At 37.1% G+C, this 27,095-nt stretch overlaps 1 protein-coding gene across 1 annotated transcript in view; it reads left to right on the forward strand.

Moving 5' to 3' along the window:
- The window catches only part of ADAMTS19 (ADAM metallopeptidase with thrombospondin type 1 motif 19), a 248,895-nt gene that overhangs the window by 164,914 nt on the left and 56,886 nt on the right, over positions 1-27,095 (forward strand). The window contains exons 12-16 of the mRNA XM_047094684.1: positions 222-352; positions 1,254-1,426; positions 8,473-8,600; positions 13,055-13,175; positions 19,535-19,615. Of these exons, the coding sequence (XP_046950640.1) occupies positions 222-352; positions 1,254-1,426; positions 8,473-8,600; positions 13,055-13,175; positions 19,535-19,615 (634 nt within the window). The remainder of the gene's footprint in view (positions 1-221; positions 353-1,253; positions 1,427-8,472; positions 8,601-13,054; positions 13,176-19,534; positions 19,616-27,095) is intronic.

Here is a 27,095-nt window from a genome sequence, read left to right on the forward strand (position 1 = left end):
AATATCTGTGTGCTGTTTTCACAACAAGACTGTATGAGAATGGACCATTGTATTGCTATTGACAAGAAGCAAGTGCCAACTTATTTTTTGGTCTTTTTCAATCCACATGTTTGGGGCTTTAGTAGACCTGATTTAATCACAATTCCAGTGACTCTGTAGGCCAGTGAATGATTTTCCGTTGTGCCCTGATTTGTTCACCTAAGACATAACTTTTGGAATAGTGGTGTAAGGCTGGAGAATGTACCACCAGGACCTCAGCACCTGGACATGTGGCCGGAGAGTGGAGCATGTGGAGTCCCTGTAGCCGAACCTGCAGTTCTGGGATCAGCAGTCGAGAGCGCAAATGTCCTGGGTAAACGCAAAGTTCCTGCATTGGGGGAGGGCATTTTATTCTTGAATTTTCAAATGCAAAGGTTTTCCTGACAAACGGTGTTGGAAGGCAGACCTCAGACCCTACCCCACGCTGGAAAGCAGCAAAGTCCCTCAAAGTATTTATTTTATAAATAAATAAATTTTATATTTATTTTATAAATAAATTTTATAAATAAATCTCCCTTGTGAAAAGAAAATAAGACCAACCCTTCTACTAACAAATAATTAAACATTACATGGGGTAGTTTCTTGAGTGAATCAAATAAACTGTTGTGTTTAAAGGAGCAGGGAGACCTGCATTAGGAAAAGTAAGTCACCATTTAAGGGGACAGTGAGAAGGCGGGAAGATGGCAGGACTTCGGGAAAGGAGGGGAGAAGAACAAAATCAACGTCAATAGAAGTGAAATGTTGAAAACTCAAGACGTGCTGAGCACGTGTGCAGATGGGGAACCTTACAGGGTCCACTCGCTCAACCCCATCCTTCTAGAGTGATCCCAGGAAAGCATGCAAGAAAATCATTTCAGCTCTGTACTTTTACCGTTAGTTTGGGCTCAGTGGCCCAATGCCTTCACAAGCAGTTTTATAGCAAGTATGTGAAAACGTTACAACCAAACTCCTTTGAGGGAATCCCAGGCTTTCTATTTTGCCCCCAGCCTCTGCCCTTTACTCTTCTGTATCATAGTCATGGCAAGTTAAGTGGCAAGGTTTTAATAAGCATATGGATTTCCTGTATTAGCGATCACTTAACGTGTCCACATTTTCAAAAGTAGATGATCTAATATAAAGGATTATACCTTATTAACTTAATGCCTTTTAATTTTTTTGAAGTGAGGGTTAACGTAAAAAAAGATAAAATTGATTATTTGTACTATTTTTTCTAGGCTAGGTTCTGAAGCAAGGGATTGTAATGGTCCCAGAAAACAATACAGAATATGTGAGAATCCACCTTGTCCTGCAGGTTTGCCTGGATTCAGAGACTGGCAATGTCAGGCCTATAGTGTTAGAACTTCATACCCAAAGCATGGTCTTCAGTGGCAAGCTGTCATGGATGAAGGTATGAGTAACCAGGTCACCGCCATCTTAGTTACGCAGACTTCTGGATTTGCAGGGTGCTTTACTCATGGTTATTTTACACATTATACAGATTATATTCTAAGTATTTCAGAGCTCTCCTTTTCCAACCTTTATTTAATACATATAACAATCACAAGCACTGACTACAAGTATTTATTTTAATGTGGTGTATATTATTGCATACCAGTTAGATTAACTTCAATTTTAAAAGAGTGGCAAGGGGCGCCTGGGTGGCTCAGTCGGTTGAGCATCCGAGTTCAGCTCAGGTCACGATCTCATGGTTAGTGAGTTCGAGCCCCGCATCAGGCTCTGTGCTGATGGCTCAGAGCCTGGAGCCTGCTTCTGATTCTGTGTCTCCCTCTCTCTCTGCCCCTCCCCCATTCATGCTCTGTCTCTGTCTGTCTCAAAAATAAATAAACATCAAAAAAAATTAAAAAAAAAAAAGAGTGGCAGTATGAAATGCTGGTGAGGATGAGGGGAAATTGGATCTTCTACGTTGCTGATAGGAATGTAAATCGTACAGCCACTCTGAAAAATAGCTTGGTGGTTTCTTCAATAATTAAGCATACAGTTATCATACAACTTAGAAAACACAATCCTGGGCATTTTCTCCAGAGAAATAAAAATTTACAACCTTAAAAAAAAATCCCATACACAAATGTTCGTAGCAGCTTTATTTTTGATAGCTAAAACCTGGAAACAACCAAAAAGTCCTGAGACCCTGAATTGTCAGACACACTGAGGTACATCCACACCATGGGATACTCTGAAGCAATAAGAGGAACTATGGATATGAAGCAACTTGGTGGGCTTCAGAGCATTATGCTAAGTCAAAAGAGCCAATATCAAAACATCACATATTCTGTGATTCCACCTATGTAACATTCTTGAAATGATAAAACTGCAGGGATAGAAAACAGATTAAAGGTTGCCAGGAGTTAGCGATGAAGGCGGGGAGAGAAATGGGTGCTATTACCTAGGGGTAACATAAAGTAGAAGTTTGTGCTGGTAAAATACTTACAGATATTGATTGTGGTGGTGGTTGTAAAATCTACGCATGTGATCAGTGAAGTATACACATACATGTACTGATGTCAGTTTCCTGGGTTTGCTATTGTACTCTAGTTATGAAAGTGTAGCCATTGGGGTTAACTGGGGAAAAGGTACATGAGACCTCTCTGTACTATTTTTGCAACTGTCCTTTAAACTTATTACTTAAGAAGATAGTTCTGGAGCACCTGGGTGGCTTAGTTGGTTGAGCCTCCGACTCTTGATTTCAGCTCAGGTCATGATCCCAAGGTCATGGGGTTGAGCCCCACGTGTGGCTCTGCGCTGAGCATGGAGCCTGCTTGGGATTCTTTCTCTCTCCCTCTGCCCCTCAACCCCACTAGAGCACTCTCCCTCTATAAAGTAATAAATAAATAAATAAATAAACAAACAAACAAACAAACAACTAGGGAAGCAGGGTGGCTCAGTCAAAAATAGGTGTCCAACTTCAGCTCAGGTCATGATACCGCAGTTCATGGGTTTGAGCCCTGCTCTGGGCTCTGTGTTCACAGCTCCCTCTCTCTCTGTCTTTTCCCCACTAGTTTTCTCTCTCTCTCTCTCTCTCTCTCTCTCTCTCAAAAGTAAACATTAAAGAAGTTTTAAATAAAAACATTTAAAACTTAAGATAAATAAATAAAATATTTTTTTTAAAAAAAGAAGAAATAGTTCTTGCCCGTGGTCGGTGAGCTCTGGATTTGAGCTACAGTTACCAAATATGGTTGTGAATTCTGTCATTTAACTGACCGTCAGTGTTTCTTGTCCTTATTTCTCCCCTTAGTCAGTTTGGACTGTGCTTTTCCATCATTTCAGTAACCCTCCTATCAACAGCCTGAATTCCGTTGTTCATCAATTTCAGTGTACCCATCTGACAAAACCCTTCTCTCAGGATCAGCTTCTGAGCATACAAGCACTAATGGAAACAGCCAAACAACAAGGCAGATCACTCCACGACAGACAGTAGTGTTCTGTGTTTGGTAGCAGGAGGATGAGGAGGTAATCTGCTCCCTTCTCTTGCCTCATGTCTCATCTAGAACCTTGCTCCCTGTCACTCTCAACTCCAGATCCTGTTCTTGTTTTCCTGCCTCAAACATGTCATGCTCTCTTTGCCATGATGGCCTCCAATCCTACTGCTTCCTCAGGTGAGAGGAACTTATAGCACAATCTTCTGTTCACGCTGCCCTCTTAATAAATGGTAATTGCCTCCTTCTAGATGCTTAGACAAAACATTGGAGTCATCATTGTTTTCTTTTCTTTTACTCTATGTTCAAAATATCAGTAAGGTCACATGAGCCTCATTTTTTCTAATTCTATGTCGTTAACGTACAGTGTTATATTAATTTCAGGTGTATGATACAGTGATTCAGCATTTCTATATATTACTCAGGGTTCATCAAGTTGAATGTACTCTTAATTCCCTTCACCTGTTTCATCCATGTTCCCACCACCTCCCCTCCAGTAACCATCAGTTCTGTATAGTTAAGCGTCTCTTTTGTGGTTTGTCTCTTTTTTTTATTTGTTCATTCATTTTGTTTCTTAAATTCCACATTTGAGTGAAATTGTATAGGATTTGTCTTTCTGTGACTCATTTCACTTAGCATTATATTCTCTAGATCTGTCTATTTTGTTGCAAATGGCAAGATTTCATTATTTTTATGGATATGAGCCCTACCTTTAAAATACATCCAGAGTCTTATCATTTCCAAACATCACCAGAACTCCAACCCTGGCACAAGCCACTGTCTCTCTCCCCGTGATTGCAGTAGCCCTCTAACTGGTCTTCATGCCTGTGCTCTCCTTCAGTCTCAAGAGCCAGAGTGATACATCTAAATTGTCAGTCATTTCCTGTTATTCTTCTATTCAAAACCCTCCAGTACCTTCCCAGCTCACTGAAAGCCCACATTCATTCCTTCTAAGGGCCTAGAAGGATCTCTGCTACCTGGCTTCCTCTGACCCTCTGACCTCATCCCTTCTGTTCCCCATCACACTTCCACCCATACTGGCTCACTTGCTCTGCCTAGAATAGGTCCTAGTGTCTTGAAAACCCCTGCTTTCCCTGCTGTAACAGGGATACCTTTCTCCAGGTATCTGTGTACTTCATTCTCTCACCTCCTTTAGGTTTTTTGTAAAATAATAACTCAATCCCTTTCCTTTCCTTGCTTTATTCTTTTTTCACAGAACCCACCATCATCTGCCATAATACTTTTCCATTTTGTGTATTTAAAAAAAATTTTTTTAGTTTTTATATTTTTTCAGAGCAAAAGAGAATGAGCAGAGGAGGGGCAGAGAGAAAGGGAGAGAGAATCCCAAGCAAGCTCCACAGTGTCTACACCAAGCCTGATGCAGGGCTCAAACTCTATCCATGAGCTCGTGACTTGAGCTGAAATCAAGAGTCAGATGCTTAATCAACTGAGCCACCCAGGCACCCCTACATTTGTTTATTATATGTGCCCCATAATTATTGGAAGAACAGGGTTTATCCTGTTTTTGCATTGCTATATGTTCAACATTGTGAACAGTACCTAAACAGAGTAGGCACTTAATAAGGTAGGTGAATGAATTTTCTAGTGATCTCCTTGGGATAATAATACTTTATTCACTAGGCTTTATTTATCATCCATATGCCAAAGGAACACAGATGTTTATCTCCCACCCAGATCTCTCTGTCCTGAGCCCCTTCGTTGCTTACCCATCCGCTGTATGGACATCTTCACTCAACGTCTCATTATTTCCAACTCAGCATGCCCCTTTCCTTTCTGTCTCAGTCCTGCATCTGCTTCTGTCCCTGTGCTCTGTCACATGGAACGGTATCATGATCAGTCTCATTCCCAAGCTAAGCTAGGACCATTCTTCCTCAGTCTCCATGCCTGTAATCAAGTAGCAAACCCTCTTTGTCCAAAGCGTTCTCCTGCCAGAACGTTTGTTCATGTTTGCACTGGATTCTCAAACACCTTCCTCCCCTCTCTCGCCAGTCTTCTACAGCCCGTGCTCCACTTTTCAGCCAGACTGGCCCTTTAAAGGCTGGATATGTCAACCACTGTGCCATGTGGCACCCTTCCGTGAGCTCCGCTGCTCTCGGGACCAATCTCAGATATAACTGCCTCTGGTTGCTAAGGCCCTTTGAGTGACCGTCCCTTTATCTTCTCTTGCCTGGGGTCACCGTCCCCTTCTGTGTCCTCCAGCACAGACACGCAACTTCCAGTCCATCCCTCACACACAGTGTGCTCTCTTGTGCCTGGGCCTGTACACATGCTAGTTTCTCAGCCTAATACCTTTTCTTTCTCAGGCTTTGGTCTGTCTCTCCCCATTTATTTCCCTGAAAAATGGCTCTTGATTTTTTGCACTCAGTTTATGTCAGGTCCTCTAGGAAAAAAGAATCTCCCTGATCCTCCAAATTGGGTATGTGCTCCTCACAAGCACCTTATTGTAGCAGATTTTGAGGTGTCTGTACTCTCTCTATGTCTGTGCTGAGTGGACAGACTGGCAAATATTAAGCTTCTGATGAGTATTTGTTGCATAATTTTGAATATATATGCCATACCTTTTTATAGTAGGAACAATATGACTATTCAAATAATGAAAATCGTCATCAGATCACTTGAGGGTCAATCCTATCTCTGCCTCTAACTGGCTGTTCAATTTGATAATATTAAATTCATTTGAAACCTGTTCATTCATATGTGAAATAAGACAGAGGAAACAGGTTTTCTCCACAGTGTAAAAAAAAAAATTGGGATTGGATGGGGGCCAATTTAAAATATTAAAGCCAGTGGAAATCACAATTTTAAAAGCCCCTACCTCTTATAAAATGATGTGTATCATCAGAACGATCCACAATAAATATTTACATAATTAGCAGGTTAGCATTTTTTATAATTTTGTGACACATATCAATCAAACATGTTGGTCCATAGCATAAAGAAAATACACAACCGTGGTCTTTGCGTTATATAGCACTATGGAAGAAATTAAAACATCTAATTCTTTGAAAAAAACTCCAAGTCTTAATAACATATGACACCTTAAAATGCAAGGGGATTTTTCTGTTATTCTTATGTAATACATGAATCTGTGGCTAGGCAAATTAAATACAGGGTATCAATGCCATAGTGAACAGTTATTTTTAGAGAAAAAAGATGCATGGCTTTAGCATTCAGGTATTTTACATACACTGTGCTGAAATTTGGCTGAAATCCATGTATAATGCATATCTTGGAAAGGGTTGGTCTCTTAAATCAAGACAAAGCCTGCCTGCCAAGGAAGTACTGGCTTGTTACAAGGATCACTATAATGTCACAATCTCAAGGGTATACTCCAGGAAGGAAGATTGGTGTCAAATGTTTATGTCATCTGTAAAGCACAGTGAATTGACAATACGCTGTAAAAGAAGAAATAGAAAGATTTTTATCTGAGTTCTCGCTTGGAATGTGAATGGAATTTTCTAGACTAACTCCTTTCCACATTATTCATATATTTGGTTTGCTCCTCTCTTCAATGAAAGCTCCGGAAAGAGAATTATATATATATACATATATATATATATATATGTATATATACATATATGTATATATACATATATATATGTATATATATATATATATAACTTTTAAAGCGTTGCAATTATAGCAGCTGTTTCTAAGTCCAAAGATATGACATAGTAAGCAGTCATTGAATAAACATAACCTACTTTGAGGTGTGAGAGCATACTGAAATGCTTTATTGCAGCTTATAATGGCATCTTAAAGGAAAATTTCAAAACCATGCACATTGAAGGCCATGGTCCAACTCCCCAGAATTGTTCAGAGCAGTATTCAGAAGCCACATGTGAAAACTGTTTGAAATGTTCAATTCTGAAGGCTCATTTAACTGTCTGTCTTCTCTTTGCAAAGTGATACCCTGTTCCATGCCTCTGGCTGTTATTTGGTATTTATAGAATCCCATCAGCATACGTGGAACTTTACTGAAGACATAAGTGAAGATCAGTGTCAAAGACTGTAAACTATTTTCCATTCTATTTATATGAGCTTAATAAACAGCAAAGGGCCTGACTGGTATCAAGCCAATAGAGTAGTAATGTAGCATGGAAATTGCTCTGAAGTTTCAGATTTGGATAATTCTACTACTGGTGTTACCAAATACTACAGTTCTTCTGTAGGATACTTAGAAATAGAAACAGCACTTTAAAAATATTTTGCCACTCTTGACTGAGCCTGATAGGCACGCCTTTTAACTCTAACCACCCTACCTTCTTGCTTAATGAAGCCCTGAAGAAGACTGCCAGCTATTCAAACACTCTCCACCTAGGATGGTGTTTCTTAACCTACATATCATGTATACTGGCATGCTTTCTGAGTAAGCAATAAAGGGAGTTGAGTCCTAGCTAGCACATGTGCATTCCAGGGAACGTTCTCATTGGATTCTGTTGCATTTCTAAACATCCTTGTAATGGAAAATCCTAGGAGAATTGCTCATCTTAGAAATTCTTCTTTCTCCCTTTAGTAAGTTTGCAATTAGAAAGCGCCGAATGTATAGGATTGAAAATTAGTGTATTGGAATGTAGAAGTGACGTGTGAAGAAAGTTTTCATCAATCAGTAAATCTGAAATAGGCAGAATTCTGATATGTACTTAAGAGGCAGTTCATTCCAAAGGATATGAGCAAAAATCAGTGGTTGGTGTGTAAAATATCTGCGGGCAAGAGTGATCACTTTGTACGTGGTAGAGGTTTGGTGCCAGAAAATAATAAGTGATACATTTTGAAAAAAATTTGAAGACATATTTCTTAAGGAGAGAACTATTCATTGGATATCTATTTTTTTCCCAGGCGTCCTCTCATTTTCTGCTCATAACTACTGTAGAATTGCATTACTCAGTTCACATCAAATTATACTTTGTACTCAGCAACGTTCTGAAAAATAAAGCTTGAGATAAAAATACTTATGGAGTAACTTGTGCTCATTTTTTTTTATCCACTCTGTGTGTAGAAAAACCATGTGCCTTGTTTTGCTCTCCTGTTGGGAAAGAACAGCCTATCCTTCTATCAGAAAAAGTAATGGATGGAACTTCATGTGGATATCAGGGATTAGATGTCTGTGCAAATGGCAGGTGTCAGGTAAGACATTTAAGAAGGGGGACTATGTGGTGAAGGAGGCTATGAGTGCCTTTGGGTAGCTGCACAGTATGGTGGAAAACTCTGTGCCCAGACTCAAAAGCTGTGGATTTAGTTCTCACTCAGCTGTCATCCTGAGCAAGTCTGATCTGCTTTGAAACCCCTTGTCTTCAGAAACCAAGGGTTTGGACTAGATCATCTTAAAATCCATGACCAGTTGAAAGACCCTGAGATTTTAATTCTGTAGTGTAAATATTATGCATCTAAAATGGCATTTTCTGTCAAAATATTCCAGACCCAAAATTCAAGCACTGCACTTCTCCATATCTTGTGTCCAAGGCTGAGCCGTGTGGCAAAAACCTATAAAATCAGTCCTATTACTCACTTAATATTGAAGCATTTTCAACATACTGGAAACAAGTGATTTTCAAATATATATTCAGTTTCTTATAATGCTTAAACATCTCATTTGCTTATATCTTTCTTTTTAAAAACCATTTCCTGGGGCGCCTGGGTGGCTCAGTCGGTTAAGCGTCCGACTTCAGCTCAGGTCACGATCTCACGGCTCATGGGTTTGAGCCCTGCATCAGGCTCTGTACTGACAGCTCAGATTCTGGAGCCTGCTTCGGATTCTGTGTCTCCCTCTCTCTGTGTTCCTCCCCCGCTTGCTCTCTCTCTATCTCTCTTTCTCTCTCTCAAAAATAAAGATTAAAAAAAATCTCCATTTGCTACGTGCATTTATGCAGTCTTCACTTATCTTGAGAAAAGTAGAAATTCTCTTATAGCAAGTGTGGACAGCAGAGTGGGAGAGATCAAAGGCTAGAAGTTAGAAGTTGCTGCTTATAATTCTACCACTATCTCAAATTGGCTTTCCCTAGGAGATTAATAAACTGAGAGGTTAATGCCAAGTGTCTGTATGATCACCATCCATGCTGGGAGGGGAAGGAGCCAGGGTCAGGCACAGGGAGAAAGTGTGCTATGGTACAGTCACAACAGGCTACCATGTGAGCTGGGATGGCTCTTCAGAGTTGTCCTCATTTGGGGTGAGAAAACCAGGCCTTTTTACCCTTAGCATCTACTCGTGTCTGGATGCAAGCTGCCCTAGGAGGGAGATGGGACCTTAGGAAAGGCAGTTTTCTTCCATCTAGGCAATTTCTGATGAGAGCCATTGGCTAATGAACTTAATGGGCATGGGAAGGAAATAAATCCCTTAGTTAGGAAAGAAGCATCTGAGTGGAGCAGTACTGAATCCATGACAGCCACTAAGAAATGACATTCTTATGAAAATCACTGAAAATGTGTTATACACCTATTAACCAGTCTGTCAAATGAAGTTGGTAAACCAATGGTCATTGACTTTTTTGTACAATACACTCCTTTGAGAATCTGATGAAAGGTTTCCTTTTTTCCCCAGAAAAATGCACGCCTGTGCATACATACACACATGCACATGCGCCAAAATTTGAAAACATGTACAAGGCGTGGGTGGACCAACCTGTGTTCCAGTAGAGACCTACGGAACTCTGGGTAAAAACTTGGAAACAACATGGAACTTAAATGCTTTACCAACTCTAAGATTTTATGTTTTGCCAGCATTCTATAGAATTGAAAGCACAGAATCATGTAATACATTGGCATAAGAAACAGTCTTATAATTACATATTAATTTCCTTTATTCTTTAACAGCTTGTGTCAGTTACCTGAAATGTAATTTTTTCATTTGCCTGTAAAAAAAAACATTGCAGACATTTACCTATACATGTTTTGTTTTCAGACCTGAATGTTGTGCAGTTAAAGCTTTTAACTTTATTTCGTCACTATATGTAAGTCTGTCAGATTAAAGTTTGTCTTCAATGCATTTATTTTTCAAAAAAAGGTATTTTCCTAACTGTATATGCTAAATACAATAGCCTAAATTGCCCATGTTTTCACTTAACAGTATTGTGTAAGCTAGATATTTTTACAGAGTTCCTAGCTAGAAATCAAAATTAAAACAACAGCAACAAAAAAAATTCTGCATAAGTGCCACGTGAATCTGATGGTTACAATTAAGTTCCACGAAATGGATTGTGACTTCTGACAGAATTGGAATACTTCAACATTCTGGCTTTTAACTAAAATGCTACATTCAGTCTTTCCATATAATTAAAAGCATGCTACTTTTTTTCTTTCTGACGACCTCCTGTTTTTCAGGTTTCGCTACACAAAATACATAGCACCAAAACTGAATGTACAATTGTAAACTTGGAGAGGGACGAAGAAGGGCTGTTGAAAATAGATAGCTTTTGGGGTGCCTGGGTGGCTCAGTTGGTTAAGTGTCTGTTGGTTTTGGCTCAGGTCATAATCTCATGGTTTGTGAGTTCGAGCCCCACATCAGGGTCTGTGCTGACAGTGCAGAGGCTGCTTAGGATTCTCTCTCTCCCTCTCCCTCTGCCCCTCCCCTGCGCTCTCTCTCTCTCTCTCTCTCTCTCTCAAAATAAATAAATGAACTTTAAAAATTTTTAAAAAAGAAGAAAATAGCTTTCTCCTCATGACCCATTTTGTCTCCGTGATATTTCTGTCCTAGAAAAGGATAGAAAAAGCTCTCTTCTGTATTATGTTATCTGCCCATCTCCAGGACACCAGTGGTATTTCAGGTGGCCACCCCAATTAAATTACATTACCTTCTCAAAGGCATTCATCCTCAATGTCTGGAGATATATAAGCATGTTGTGATAAGTATGGGACTTGACACTAAATTACAAAATAAAAAAAATCTTTGATTCTTATTTTTAAAATCCGTGATTGTTGAGCTATGACATTATGTCTATCCCTGGCTTTTATATTAGGTGGACAGAATTATAGTGTCCCAGTTACAAGGGTTGGAAAAAAATTAATAAACCAGTAGGTACTAATTTATTCAGTCATTTAACTACTATTTATTGGGTTTATTGTATTTGCCAAGAAACAAACTAGGGATAGAGCCTTAGAGTTGTTTTTTTTTTTTTTTTTTTCATTTCAAAACCACTCTACACTCTACTGTAAATTTGTCCTCATTTGTATGTAAATGAAATTTTTTTCCCCCCTCACACCAGGACTCTCAGGTCTTTTCATGGCTCCCGCTTAGTGAGCTCTTACCCTACCTTTGTTGTATTTTGAGAATTTCCTCTTTCATCCACATTCTTTTTATTTCTCCCTGAATACGCTTTGATTTGCAGATCAAGCTTCTCTACTAATGCATTGCTTTGCTACCTCTTGACAGTGATATATCCCCCTGGATAAAAGGAAAGGATGCTATATTATGCAGGTTTAATGTAATTTTTGCCTTCTCAGGATATTCATCATCCGCTTGCACCACCAACACTAACCACAGGAAAAAAACCTGTTTTTGTTCCTGTTTCATATAATATTTTTAAAATTCCTCTAAAATAATTGTAACTTGCTACAAATGGATGTATCATCAATCTCTCTTGCAACTCCTTCTTGGCTAAGGATAATTGTGTAATCCAACCATTTATTTCTGACAGTATTGACATATTAATTTCTGCCCTTTGAGTATGCAGAACATTGCATACTTATTTATAATCATATTTTCTGAACATCAATGGGAGACCAGCATTATTCACTAGAAAGGAGTCGATGATTTTATCCCAGAAGATTCATATTAATGTAATTCCTCTGGAAGCAAATTAAAATGAATGTCCCCGCTGTTCATATTTTCTTATAGCAGCCGTGCTAGATGCCAAAGAACATGAGGATAGAAGTTTGTTCATGAACTATGGTGAAAATAAACATATGTTTGACTTTCACAAAGTTAATCTTTAATAACTGAGCATTTGCTTTGGAACCACTTTAAGAAGTGAAGCCTTCCATATATGAGTATATCTGTTCTATGTTAAGTAGAGTGAAGTAGATTAATCATGTTATATTTAATAGAAATGTGATTTCCTTGGGGATTTATATAAATTGCATTTGTCTCAATATTGTTTTTTTCCAAATTGCTTTCAAAGTTGTTTTTTTTTTTTTTTTTTTTGGGACAGAGAGAGACAGAGCATGAACGGGGGAGGGGCAGAGAGAGAGGGAGACACAGAATCGGAAACAGGCTCCAGGCTCTGAGCCATCAGCCCAGAGCCTGACGCGGGGCTCAAACTCACGGACTGCGAGATCGTGACCTGGCTGAAGTCGGACGCTTAACCGACTGCGCCACCCAGGCGCCCCTCAAATTGCTTTAAGATACCATTTAATTCTTACTGTGAGAAAAATATTCTCATTGCTGTCCTGCTATTTGGTCACTTTACCAATATATCATTTGACATGAGCTTGCTCTGTTAATTTGCACCAGAGAATATGACATTTTGCTCATTTGTCAATTAAATGTGTCTAGTGTGTAGATACTAGGTTCATTCTAAATTAGTGGTTAAAAAAGCTGAAGTGGAAAAAAACTCACTTTATAATGTACTGTCAATCTCTTGTTACAGAAGGTTGGCTGTGATGGTTTTTTAGGGTCCCTTGCAAGGGAAGATCACTGTGGTGTATGCAATGGCAATGGAAAATCATGCAAAATTATTAAAGGAGATTTTAATCACACCAGAGGAGCAGGTAATTATTCTTTTAATTCTTTTCAAAAAAAAATAAACAGTCTTTGGGAAAGAGATTACATGGAAGTTGACTTAGAAATCACAGTTCTGACTCCATCATTGAAGACTTTTTTAATGGATAGGGAATTAGTTTTCGTGATGACATACAATACCTGTGACATGAGCCAGAGACTCTAACAAGCCCATGTCCCATTAATGTAAATATGAAGTCATCTGTTATGCATTTAATATATTGGAGCAGAAAGGGAATAATCTAATTTGCATTGGCTAATGCTATCAGGTTTCTAGAGATCTTATTCTCCAATGCAAAGCCTGATGTCTAACAGAGAATAATGATTTCTAACAGCGTAGAACAGCTATTGAGAGTATTAGTCTTCAGGTTTTCAGCCTTCCATTTTGTTTTATGGTTTTTTTTTAATGTTTTTATTCACTTTGAAGGAATAAAATTTTGGAAACAGAGTCTATAGCAGTGTAGCATAGTGGAAATGATAACAGGGAGAATCAGAAGATGTTCCAGATATATGAATAGTGGAAAGTCATCCTTTCTTCTCTTGTTTCGTCATCTCTAAATACCAGTACTCAGGGGATGGAAGAATGAAATGACCATCAATGATCTATGTAGTGTGAGTTTTAAAGTGATCCACCACAAAAAGTGATACTGTCTGTACTGAAATATAATAACCTACAGATTTGCCTTATATCCAGAAAACACCTTACACTCAGGTCCTCAAGCATACTGGGAGGAAGCAGACGTTTACATTAGTATCTTACCTGGATGTCTGTCTTTTAAACTATCTTATATTTATGATTATAATTTCATCATTATTAGCATGCTTAGACTACATACCTCAGCTTGTTCCTATTTTAAATTCTTGTTCAAATATCAAAAAAACCTGAGACTAAAGTATGTATTAGTTTGAATACTAAGAACAACCATTTGTGTTTGAATAATCAAGATAGCGGAGTTCCTCTAGGTAAAAGAGTCCTTCGGAAAAGAAAATTAGACACAGCCCTCTAAAGTTGAATGTAACCTTTTGCTAGGCCCCAGCAGAATAAAAGATAAGTGAGCTTGGAGATCTTAAAGCCTAAAAATAACTGAGGCCCAGGGTAAAGTGTAGATCAAAACTCTCAACCTCCAAAGCTGTGAAAAATGTGACAGGTCCTACAAGTCAAAATCTGCCAGAGCTCATTTAGAAAAGTCATACTTAACTGTAATAGCCTCTCAGACTTTCAACTAAGAAGTACAATTATAATAACCTTTCCAGGATGATTGTAGCAGAGGAGGGTTTCCAGTATGAAGTTAAAATGAAGCCTGAAAGACCAAAGGGGTTTTAAAGATACAAGAATTTTTGATGACTATTCTTGCATGGTTATTTACTATGCATGGAAACAGTTCACCGAATTATTGATAGGCATTCAGCACTGATATCTTTATTTAGTTGTAATAACACTTTTTTTTCCCACTGAGCATATAAAAGAGAAATACCAGTTTAAAAATTGCTTTCCTTTCTGACTATAGTTATGTGGGTACATTTTCCCCCAGATTCTTACTTCAAACCTCCTTTGTTTTTACTGCACTTTAATTTCTACTTTTGTTCATTTGTTCATTTGCTGTTGGTAACTCGTGTTCATGGAATCTATTATTTGGAAAATGTCTGAGATGCCTAAGATACTGAGAATATCAGAGACTATTAATGTTGCTTTCCTCTTTCCAGATATATGCTAGCTTCACATGGCTCTCAGGGAAAAGACTAGAATTGTTAGTTTGGACCGTGAAGTCCTGCATGGTGTTGTACCTACCTGTCTCTCTGACATCGTCTCACACCATCATCCCTTTCCTTCCTAAATTTCTTACAGATGTTCAAATGACCATGCTCTCTTCAGCACCTTGCATTTAAAAATATGGCTCTTTTAGCTTTCTCTTAGCTTTGCTGGTTAATTCTAGACATCACTTAGATCTCAGTTCAGATGTCACTACTTCGGTGAGCACTGAAAACCTCTACCCCCATCACTAACAACTATTTTAGTGACACTATATTTGTATCCATATGGTGAGGTTCTAATCACATTTGTAAGTTTACATTTATTAATTTTTCTTTCCCTGCTAGTCTTTAAGATTAATGAGGAAAAATCTCATGATTATTTTTAACTCTATATTCCCAATGACCAGCACAGTGTATGATCCATTAATATTTATCAATGTAATTCATAATGAAACATTATATTTTAGGAAGTTTTAAAAACAAAAATCTGTATGAGCCCTTAATTATATCATGGGCTTCATCTCCTTGTGATTTAGGGAATGTTTTGTACATTTCTCTTCAGACAATTTTATCCTTATGTTTATGGACTTCCTAGAATTTCTTGAAGGAATTGTAGCCTTATTTGGTCCAGTTGGCCATGGACACTGTATATATATACTGTATGAGTAACACATGTGCAGACACATGTGGGTGTTTTCAGTCCCTGTGCTCTATTTAGAGTTTGTTAAATCATTTTTCTTGGAGCTAGAAAATAAACTTGAGGGTTTTTTTTTTCTTTTTCTTAGTGCATTTATCATGTCTCATTGTAACTTGCCTAGATGTGGGATAATTTTTAAAGGAATTTTTAAAGATAAATTGTATATTTGGCTGATAATAGAACTAGATAGTTATCAGTATACACTAAGAAGAAAATGGGCATAAAATGTGTTATTCTTAGCATAAGAGATGATGATACTGATCCTGTATAAGGAACATATCCTCTTGGACTTTTTGCTTGTATGTTTGGCACAGCAGTGGAGAGTCATAGTGTTATGGATTCTATTGCATGAAATAATAGCAGCGGGTCATAGCTCGAAGTCCATAGTGGAATCAGACAGATCTTAGGTCACAGCTTCAGTCACCTAATTACTGTGAAAGCAGTCTTGAAAATGGTAATTTTTCCCTTTCCCTTTATTTTCTCATCTATCAAATGAGAAATGTAGTATCTACTTTGGATGTTACCCTTATGATTAAATGAATAATTATGTAAATTGCCTACAATAGTGACTAGCACATAGCTAGTCACAGTCTGACGTTTATCATTATTACTACCACGAAGATAGTGATTGCTGTTGGCATTTTAATAGGTCTGTTTAAGAATGGAATCTCTGGTTATTAAATAGGATGTTCCTGTGAACAAAGCCAACTCTCCAACATGAGGATCAAATTTACAATTTTGACATCACAGACTTTATTCCAACTACTAAACTTGGCAGTAGCCACTCTCATATTCACTGCTTTAAAAAAAATGCACATTCTGGGGCACCTGGGTGGCTCAGTTGGTCAAGCGACCAACTCTTGATTTCGGCTTAGATCATGAGCTCGTGGTTCATGGGATTGAGACCCGCATCAGGCTCTGCCCTCATAGCACAGAGCCTGCTTGGGATTCTCTCTCTCCCTCCCTCCCTATGCCCTTCCCCTGCTGGTGCTCTCTCTTTCTCTCCCTAAATAAATAAATAAACCTTTAAGAAGTAAAATAATAAAATAAAAAATAAATTTAAAAATGCACATTCTCAATCATGCTAAATGACTTACCTACTGAAAAATATCTAGGTCCCCATTCATTGGCCATCTCTCTTCAAATCATTTTGCTCTGTATTTCTCTTTCTCCCTTTTTTCTTGAAACTCTAACTCATCTGTCCTTTAAGCGATTCCAGTTGAGTAATGACACTTGCTCTAGATAGAACTATAAACGTAGACATAACCTACTGTCCTAATGTACAACAAACCTCTGAGTTTACTGCTAAACTCAAATAGGAATTTACAGTAACTCCCTCTACTTCTCTCTCCTCTTCTTTCTTAACATCCCGAAATTTAATATCTTCTCCAAATACTTTATTAAGTTACTTTGCTCAGAGATGAATACTCACCTCTTGATTGTGACATTCAGTGGGGCTGTCCTTAGTCATCTTTCTCTTTGATGTTTCTACAGCTTCTGACACAGTTGAGCAACAGCTTCTCTTAAGACAATCCAATCTATAGGATCCCACTGCACCAGAACAGCCAGATCTCCTGCTTCTCATGATTATTCCTTCTCTGGATTCTTTTTTATTTTCAGTCTCTCTCTTTAAAGCTATGACTGTCCTAGGTTGAGTCCTTCACTTCTCTTCTCCCTCAGTTTTCTCCAGTTACTTCCATGGCTGATATTACCACCTGACAAAAGTACTCCAATAGCCTAGTCTTTCTCTGGAGTTCCAGATGTTCCAGAGTTCTTCGTAGCTATTTTCACTAGTGTGTTATGTTGGTTTATTAACTATAATTTGTGAAGTTCAACTTATCAGAACTATCAAAGATTGACTTCCATTTTCTTATAAACTATGGCTGCATTCTCACATAAGTAATAAGAAAGCTTTGTGTTCAGTGTTTATTTCCCCACTTTCTTTTGGTTGTCAGTTCAGAATTTTTTTTTTTCTTCACAGGGCCTACTGGGTTTTCTTCCTTAGCCTCTCCTGCTCCTGGAGTTTTACATTAGCCTCCTAATACGGTTAATCCACAACTCGCCTATCACTAGGCATCCTGCATACTGCTCTCAGATAAAGCTTCTCCAAACTAGTAGCTGATTACCAAGTTCCTTGCTATGTTCACTAACTTCAGATGGATCAATTCAGTATCTTGGGCATGCATTAAAACTCTCTTTAACAGAGACATATTCTACCATCTTGTCTTTCTGACAGAATTATTTTACTTATGTGCTACCAAAAATATTACTTGCTCTCTTACTTTCCCTTTCATACAGCTAACTCATACTTTTTTTTTATACATATCCAATTCCTGTCCATTCTTCAATGACAGTTCATCTGTTTACTTCTTTGTGAAGCTTTACTTGACTCTATGAAATGTTCTCTTCTCTGAATCTGAGTGATTCGAGTTGATGCCAGTGTTTCTCAAACATGAGTAATGTGTATAACAATTTAAAAGGAAAACAAAAAATCCCACTTCCGTGAGTTAAAAATAGCAGTGAACCTTTTGAGTGGTGATGTAATCAGAGGAGGAGGACTATTGAAAGAGTGGTTTATATTTTTAAGCAGGGAGTTAACCATACCATCCTGCATATGATCTTTTTTACATAATTTTTGAATTTTTATTTAACTCATATTTGTATAAGGTATTTTTGCTTTGTCTTTCCAATTTCATTATGAGCTCATTGAGTGCACAGATCTTCTTACCGTACTTCTGTGTATAAATCGGTAGTAAACATTTGCTTCTACTTTCATCACTGCCTACTTTGTTCATGTTTCAAAATGATAGTGCTTGTATGATTTGGTTTGCTAACAATGGTTAAATTGGATAAGCAGCATTCACTAATGGAAATTATGATTCAGAAAACACATGCCTCAGATTCCAGCCACTGCCACCGGGTGGGGTGTGTGCTACCTTTGGGTTTACACCAATAATTATAAACAGTTTCGGGACTTTGAAAAATTAATCAACAGATGACAACTCTGGGATCGATCAGTTATTGTGCCTTTTTACTAGCTTTGAAGTTAGACTTTGATCAGATACATGGAGCTACACAAATGTTAAGAATATTAAATATTACCTATATCGTATATATTATAATATTAAAATTTAAAGCATAACTACTCAGCCAAAAGTAGGTGTCTGCTGTGTAACTATTCTGCACTAAATGAAGTCTTAATTGTGACTTTTTCTGCAAACTCTCTTTTATCTCACTTTATCTTTTTATCTTATTTCACTTCAAGTGTTACATTCCTCACCTCTGCTAAAAAGGTTTTCTAACAAACACTTAATTGGGTCTTGCTTCTAGCTGTTTGACATCTTTCAGGGTGATGCTAGATTGCAAGGTGCAACCTTACACTTTCTTGTCTCCAGCCCCAGTTTCAAAACCCTTTGTTAATCTCCTCAGGGAGTGTTTGGGTCTCTCTTGTCCTATTCTCAGCTACTCCAGGGACCTGATCCTGCCAGCTGCATTCTCTCCAGCTGCCTTTCCTTCTTCCCCGCACATTCTAACTTAAAGGAGTTTCATGAGCAAAATCTGAAGTTAACTTATTTTGTTCCGTGATCTACTGTGTTTCTAACTGAGCTCTACCATTGTGGTTTTTCCCCCTCCTACTTCATAAGAGATCAATGAGCCTTTAAGTTTTTTAACATAAAATACAGTTACCTTTTTGCCCTTAATACTGCTATAGACTCCACATCTTTCCAAGAAATTTCTCCCCTTGCAATGATGACAGCTTTTGTATGCATTTTTTTCTTTCCATAAGTATTGAAATACCATAGCAAAAACCAAAACCAAAAGAAAAAAAGAGCAAGTCAATTAAGAAAAGAGATCTTAAGAGAATTCAAGATTTATTTCGTGTTTTATTGACTCTTACAGGTTATGTAGAAGTGCTGGTGATACCTGCTGGAGCAAGAAGAATCAAAGTTGTGGAGGAAAAGCCGGCACATAGCTATTTAGGTAACCTGACACAGAGCCGATCCAAGTACGAGCCCCACTCCCTGCCCTGACAGTTCTGTAATGACGAAGACATCAATCTGTTTCTAGTTACATGTTTGAATTTCCCAGGAAGCACCTCTTGTCATATCGAGTAGGAATTTCTCTCCTTCTCTCCCAGGGACTTATCAGAGCAAAAGCAATCTGGTTGTCTATGTTTTTGGGAGAGTATAAATTGCTTCCACATGTTATGCTGTGTTATAAAAAAAAACTCATTGGAGGATTTAGGTATGTTTTATTTCACACATGTGCAGACGTATTTCATAAACATGTTTATTTCATATATGCATATACACATTCACATTTATTGAATGTACAAATGCATATATGTGTGTGTCTGTGCATATGATTCCTTTACAAATAGAAAATCTTGTGGGATTCTCAAAAAAATTCTGACATACTGAAAGGATTTAATGTTTTGATGGGAAATGATGCTGTTTCCTTTCCTCACTTTACGTATATTCACCTATGAAGAGAGTATTTTAAATGTTTAAGTATTGCATATGGAAAGAATTGTATCAGCTATTTTAATTAGGCCAATTAATGATTTAAATATATGAAAGAAAATGCTCAGTTGCCAAAATACATATTGCTCACATATCAAAATTACAAACCAATTCAGTCATATGAAATGGTTGTCTGTAGTTATGGCATCCATGGATTAAAGGGATCTAATGTGATTAGGTCTGGTAAAAGAGTAAATATTCTATGTATAAGATCATATCATCTGCAATCAGAAATAATTGTACTTCTTCCTTTCTGATTTGAATGCCTTTTATGCTTCTGAATTCGGTTTGCTAGTGTCTTGTTGAGAATTTTTAAATCAGTGTTCATAAGGGAAGCTCCTGTGTAGTTTTCTTTTTTTTGTAGTGTCTTTATCTAGCTTTGGTATCAAAAATGAGCTAGGCCTCCTAAGTGTGAATTAGGAAGTCTTCCCTCCAATTCAGTTCTTTGGAAAATGTGAGGATTGATGTTGGTTTTTCTTTAGATGTTGCATAGAATTTACCAGTGAAGCCATTTTAACATCCAGTAATTTTCTTTTGGGGGATACTTTTGATTACTGATTCAGTATCCTTGCTAGTTATAAGTATTTGTGATTCGGTCTTGGTAAGATTTGTGTTTCCAGGAATCTGTACACTTCTTTTAGGCTATCCACTTTGTTAGCATATAAATTTTTAAAATTTTTATTCAAGTATAGTTGCCATACAATGTTCTATTAGTTTCAGGTGCACAATATAGTGATTGGACAGCTTTATACATTGCACAGTGCTCACCGTGACAAATGCAGTAGCCTTCTGTTACCATATGGTCTTATTATAATTAACTGTATTCCCCAAGCTGTAATTTTAATCCCCATGACTTATTTATTTTATAACTGGAAGTTTGTACCTCTTAATCCCCTTTACCTATTTTGCCCATGCCTCCACTGCCCTATCCGTCTAGCAGCTACCAGTTTGTTGTCTGTATTTATAAGTCTGTTTCTGTTCGTTCATTTGAGATTACATATAAATGAAATTAAGTCGTCTTTCTCTGTGTGACTTATTTCACTTTGCATAATACTCTAGGTCCACCTATGTTGTCAGAAATGACAAGAGCTCACTCTTTTTTTTTTTTGACTGAGTGATATTTCATTGTGTATATGCACCACACCTTCTTTATCTCTTGGTGGACACTGAGATTACTTCCGTATCTTGGCCATTGTAAATAATGCTGCAATAAACATGGGGGTGCATATATCTTTTTGAGTTAGTGTTTCCATTTTCCTTGGGTAAATAGAAGGTGGAATTGCTGGATTGTATGGCATTTCTATTTTTAATTTTTTGAGAAATTTCTGTACTGTTTTCCACAGTGGCTACACCAGTTTGCATTCCCACCAACAGTACATGAGGGTTTCTTTTTCTCCACAACCTAGTTAAAGCTTCTTACTTCTTGTCTGTTTGATATGAGCCATTCTGACTGGCATGAGAATTATTACAGTACATTTCTTACCATCCTTTTTATTTCTGCAGCATCGGTTGTAATGTCCGCACTTTTATTTCTGACTTTTCAGTTGTCTTTTTTATTTTTCTTTCTTAGTCAAGTGCAGCTAAAGTTTTGTTGATTTTGTTCATCTGTTCAGTGAACCAATTTCTGGTTTTGTTAGTTTTCTCTATTATTTTTCTATTCTCTATTTCATTTATCTCTGCTCTAATCTTTTTTATTTTCTTCTTTAGGTAGTGTTGGGTTTAGTGTGTTCTTTTTCTAGTTCCTTAGGTTATAAAGTCAGGTTGTTAACGTTATAAGATCTTCTTTTTTTAATGTAAGCATTTGTTGCTCTAAGTTTCCACCCACAGCACTGCTTTTGCTGTGTCCTCTACATTTTGCTAGGTTGTGTTTTCATTTCCATTTGTCTCAAGATATTTTCTAATTTCCCTCATAATTTCTTCTTTGATCCATTGGCTTTTTGAGTGTTGTTTCATTTCCACATTAATGAATTTTCCAGTTTTCCCTGTTACTGATTTCTAAATCATTTCCCATTGTGGTCAGAGAAGATACTTTGTATATCTATCTTTTAGGACACGGGTATCTTTTTGGGGGCCATTATTTATGACCCCACAGTCACTAATTTCTATCCAGTAGTTTATACCACAACTAGTTCTTCTTGATAGTTGCCTTTACCACTCTAATACATCAGCAAGTCCTGTCAGTTACTCAGATATATCACTTCTCTCCATAACCACCGTGACCCACAATCAAGCTACTCTCTGCTGCATTGTCCTGCTTTATTTTCTTCAGAGCACCTACCACCATCACCATCTGAATTTTCTTCTCTGTTTGCATATGTGCTTTTATATTGTGTATCTTCCAGTGTTAATTTTGAAGGCAGGGATCATTTTTCTCAGAGCTTTATCCACAGTAACTAAAGCAGACTCTGGCACATAGAAAGTAATAAAGACTTTTTTTGAGTGAATTTTAATTAAAAAAAGATGGTTCATACTTGTATAGTAATTAGTATGGGTGAGTTCTTTAAATATATCTGCTAAATAGATCTTCACATGTCTGTGAAGTAGGCACCACTAATTTTTTTTTTAAATCAAAAACTAGAGGACCAGAGAATTTAAGTTTCTTTCCCAAGATCATACATCTAAAAAACCATGATCTTAGATTTAAGCCCAAGCAGTGTGGCCATTGTATCTTGTTCCTACTGTCTCTTTTTACTTTTTGGTTTTTTTTTAATTGATTGTCTCTCACATTATGCTTGTGATTTTATTTTTTTTATTTTTTTTTATAATTATAGCAGTTTCTCTTTTAAATTTTTTTTTCAACGTTTATTTATTTTTGGGACAGAGAGAGACAGAGCATGAACGGGGGAGGGGCAGAAAGAGAGGGAGACACAGAATCCAAAACAGGCCCCAGGCTCTGAGCCATCAGCCCAGAGCCTGACGCGGGGCTCAAACTCACGGACCGCGAGATCGTGACCTGGCTGAAGTCGGACGCTTAACCGACTGCGCCACCCAGGCGTCCCACATTATGCTTGTGATTTTAAAGTACATGTCCTATATGAACAAATTTTCCTTGAACTTCCCCCCCCCAATCTCCCTCTTTCCCCCCATTTCATAACTAATGAGATCAATTGTATAGCATTAACTCAGGGGAATATAAATCATGAAGTGGTGGTTTTCTTCTCCCGTCACTACCTCCAGGTATGCCAGATCCGATCTTCTTTCCCTTATGTATATCTCTAAACATAAATCTCCAACCACTTTTTGTTATGAGAAGAGCATTTAATTTAAAAACGGAATCCCATGTCTTTTTTTTTTTTAATTTGTTTAATGTTTATGTACTTTTGAGAGAGAGAGAGACAGACAGACAGACAGGGCATGAGCTGGGGAGGGGCAAAGAGAAAGGAAGACACAGAATCTGAAGCAGACTGCAGCCTCCGAGTGTCAGCACAGAGCCCAACATGGGCCTAGAACCCACGAACCGTGAGGTCATGACCTGAGCCAAAGTCAGACGCTTAACCGACTGAGCCACCCAGGCGCCCCAGAATCCCACGTCTTTGTTAGGTCTCTGGCCTCATGATTGTCACTTTTCTTTGTGCTTAGAATTAGGCATAAGTTACTAGGGTTTCTTACTTTTTAAGGAAATAGCATGAGTGCTCCTGAACCATCTGAATACTACTTGGGAGATTCATGTTGAAAATAGAAGTTTCCTTACTTCTTAACTGAATCAATCACAGCTATCCTGATTAATTAGGAGAAGGGTGCAAGGATGAAGAGAAAGTGGCCAGTGGTATGATCCAGTCACAGACTGGGAATGGGAAGAACTCAGTGGCTTCTAGAGACATTGAAGTAGTTGAGCTCATGATACTTGGTGAGAATGGATGTGTGGATAGAAAGTAAAGTTCAAGGATCACTTCTAGGCTTATGGATTAAACAACTGGGCAAATAATAATGGCATTTGCTGAGATAGCACACATGGATAAGAGGAAATTTTGGGGAAAAATGGCACAGTATTAAAATCCTCGATTTTAAGCCTAAAATCTTAGATTTCAAGCCTATCGTAGAGAATACATGTCATAAACCACATTTCCTAAAGGCTTCTTTGGACATTGGAAGGAAGTTATTGAAAATCTTTATCTGAAATAGCATCAGGAAAATGTATTATTTCCTGGAAAGCTGATCTTTAACAAATTAACTTGTCTATATAAAACTATAATTTCATTGGAGACAGTTAATTCCCTCCCAATACAATTATTCTTTTATATTACTCGCTGAATTGTATTCCCATATGTAATTATTATCTGCATTTCTGAATATCATGGCTCAGTTTTGTTAATAATTAATCAGGAAGTCCAAAATGGAGAGTAGTTCAGATTGACCATATGTTATATCTTTACAAAAATCACTGTAGCTTATGATTTTTAAAAGTCTAATAAAAAAGGTCATATGGGTCCATTTACCTTGCCTGCAGTTTTGCCTGCAAACCACTATGGAAAAACTTTTCACTAAAAACACTTTAAACTGTTGAGCAAATTACAAAAGGAGGAAAAAAAGAACACTTTTTTAAACTTACCTCTAAAATGGAAAGAAATTAAGGAACCTTCACGTGCCAAAAACAAAGTAAGAACAGGAAGCCAAGTATTAGGCTGACCGAAATCCCACTTAAGCTTAATCCTGGTGACCAGTTTAGATTTTGAGCACCAGGATACACGGTGGACAGAAAACAAAGCCTGAGGCTCTATAAAGTAGAGGCTCTAACAGGAGACACCTAAATAAAGCAGGACCCCAAAGGACTACAAGCTCAGCGTGAAGGAGACAAAGAAATGGATTTGCTCCATCAAAGATCAGGAAATGTGTCGGTATTAATTTTGATACTAGGTGGAAGTAGAAAATCAACCTCCCTGAGGGTTCGTAACCCAAAGAAAATGCTCCTCTGGATTCATAGCACCATTTTACCCAACTATGAAGTACAAAACTCCAAGACATTTATTTTAATGAAGTTACCAAGGTGGCTGGCATATACAAAGGCAAATCCTTTTTGAAGTAATGCACCTTCAAACCAGGCCTCAAAGGAATTTTATAAGGTTCAACAAATATAATTTTGTAGTAAAGAAATGTTCAGAAAACACAAAAGGAAATAAACATTATGAGCAGTGAACATAAATAAACAGTAAAAATAAGGGAGAGCAGAATCAGATACACATTTGCATCATATACAGAAAATATAAAACTCTTATAGTTAATTGTTTTAAAATATTAAAAATATTTTTAAAATATTAAAATAGGGGCGCCTGGGTGGCGCAGTCGGTTAAGCGTCCGACTTCAGCCAGGTCACGATCTCGCGGTCCCTGAGTTCGAGCCCCGCGTCAGGCTGATGGCTCAGCGCCTGGAACCTGTTTCCGATTCTGTGTCTCCCTCTCTCTCTGCCCCTCCCCCGTTCATGCTCTGTCTCTCTCTGTCCCAAAAATAAATAAACGTTGAAAAAAAAATTTTTTTTAAATATTAAAATAAAAATATTTTAAAATATTAAAAATATTTTTAAAACAAAAATATATAAATATTAAAATTTTAAATAATAAAGTTTAAAATATTAAAAATTTATAATATTAAAATATTTAAAAAATATTTCATTAAAAAATTAAAAATATTAAAAATAAGCAAAAGTGGACTAAACACATATTCAAATAGCCAAGTACAATTTTCAAAATTAAATTTTAAAAATTCAGTCAATCAATAGAATACAAGATAGAAGAAAAATAATAGAAATATACAGAAAAAATGAAAAAAGAAAACACAAAATAAGATAGTATAAATAAAACAAAACATACTAGCAGTCGTAGTATGCATTTAAAAACTAAAATCTCTAGTTAAAAGACAAAATTTGTCAGACTGGATTTTGAAAATAATTCAGGTATATGGTATTCATCTAAGATTCACAAAAATTGAAAATCAAAGAATGGAAAACTATACTAGGAAAAATGAAAACCAAAAAAATACTAATAGAGCCATAGTAATATAAGTCAGAACTCACTTTAAAGGAAAATGCATTGTCTGAGGTGAAAGAAGTCACAGAATAATTATCTAAGCATTTAAGTCATCATTAAATAATATAATTTTATAATTATATGAACCCAGGAATATAGCTTGAAAGCTTTTAAGCAAAAATTGACAAAGAAAACTGGGAAAATTTATCTTCATAGTGAGATTAAGCACAAATGTGGGCATGAACTGACTTCTAAACATAGTGCTGAGGCAGCACAGAAGAGAAAGATATTCTTTAAACAAATAATGCTGGAATAACTGGGTATTTATATGAGGAACAAAAAAAATGAACTTTAGCCCCTACCTCTTATCATACATAAAAATTAAGTCAAAATGGATTGGAGATCTAAACAAAAAAGCTGAAATTCTAAAGTTTCGAGCAAAAAACATAAGAGAAAACCTTTAAGACATTGTGCTTCACAAGGATTTCTTTACAATAGATGTACAAAAATACCAACCCTTTCACCCAAAAATGAATGTGTTTGATTTCGCCAAGAGTAAAACTGTTGCTCTTTGAAAGATACCATTAAGAAAATTAAAAGGCAAGCCATAGTGTCAGATAAAAATGTGCAAAAACTTACTTTTTCTAAAAACACTTGGCTCTAAAATATATAAAAATGTAGTTTTCCTGACTAATAGTTACAAATAAATCCTTTCTTTAAATGTTTGTTTTTGAGAGAGACAGAGCACGAGTGAGGGAAGGGCAGAGAAAGAGGGAGACACAGAATCCAAAGCAGCTTCCAGGCTCTGAACCATTAGCACAGAGCCCAAGGTGAACTCATGAACCTGGAGATCATGACCTGAGTCAAAGTGGGATTTTAACTGTCTGAGCCACCCAGGTGACCCTAAATACAAATGAATATTCTTAATCAATGTGTTACTTATGAAGGTAACAATGAAATACAGGTATTTCCACGTTA

Source organism: Lynx rufus, unplaced genomic scaffold, assembly GCF_022079265.1.
Source record: "Lynx rufus isolate CCGP_SWC_20201006 ecotype Redwood Valley unplaced genomic scaffold, mLynRuf1.p SCAF_1, whole genome shotgun sequence".
NCBI classification, from domain to species: Eukaryota; Metazoa; Chordata; class Mammalia; order Carnivora; family Felidae; genus Lynx; species Lynx rufus.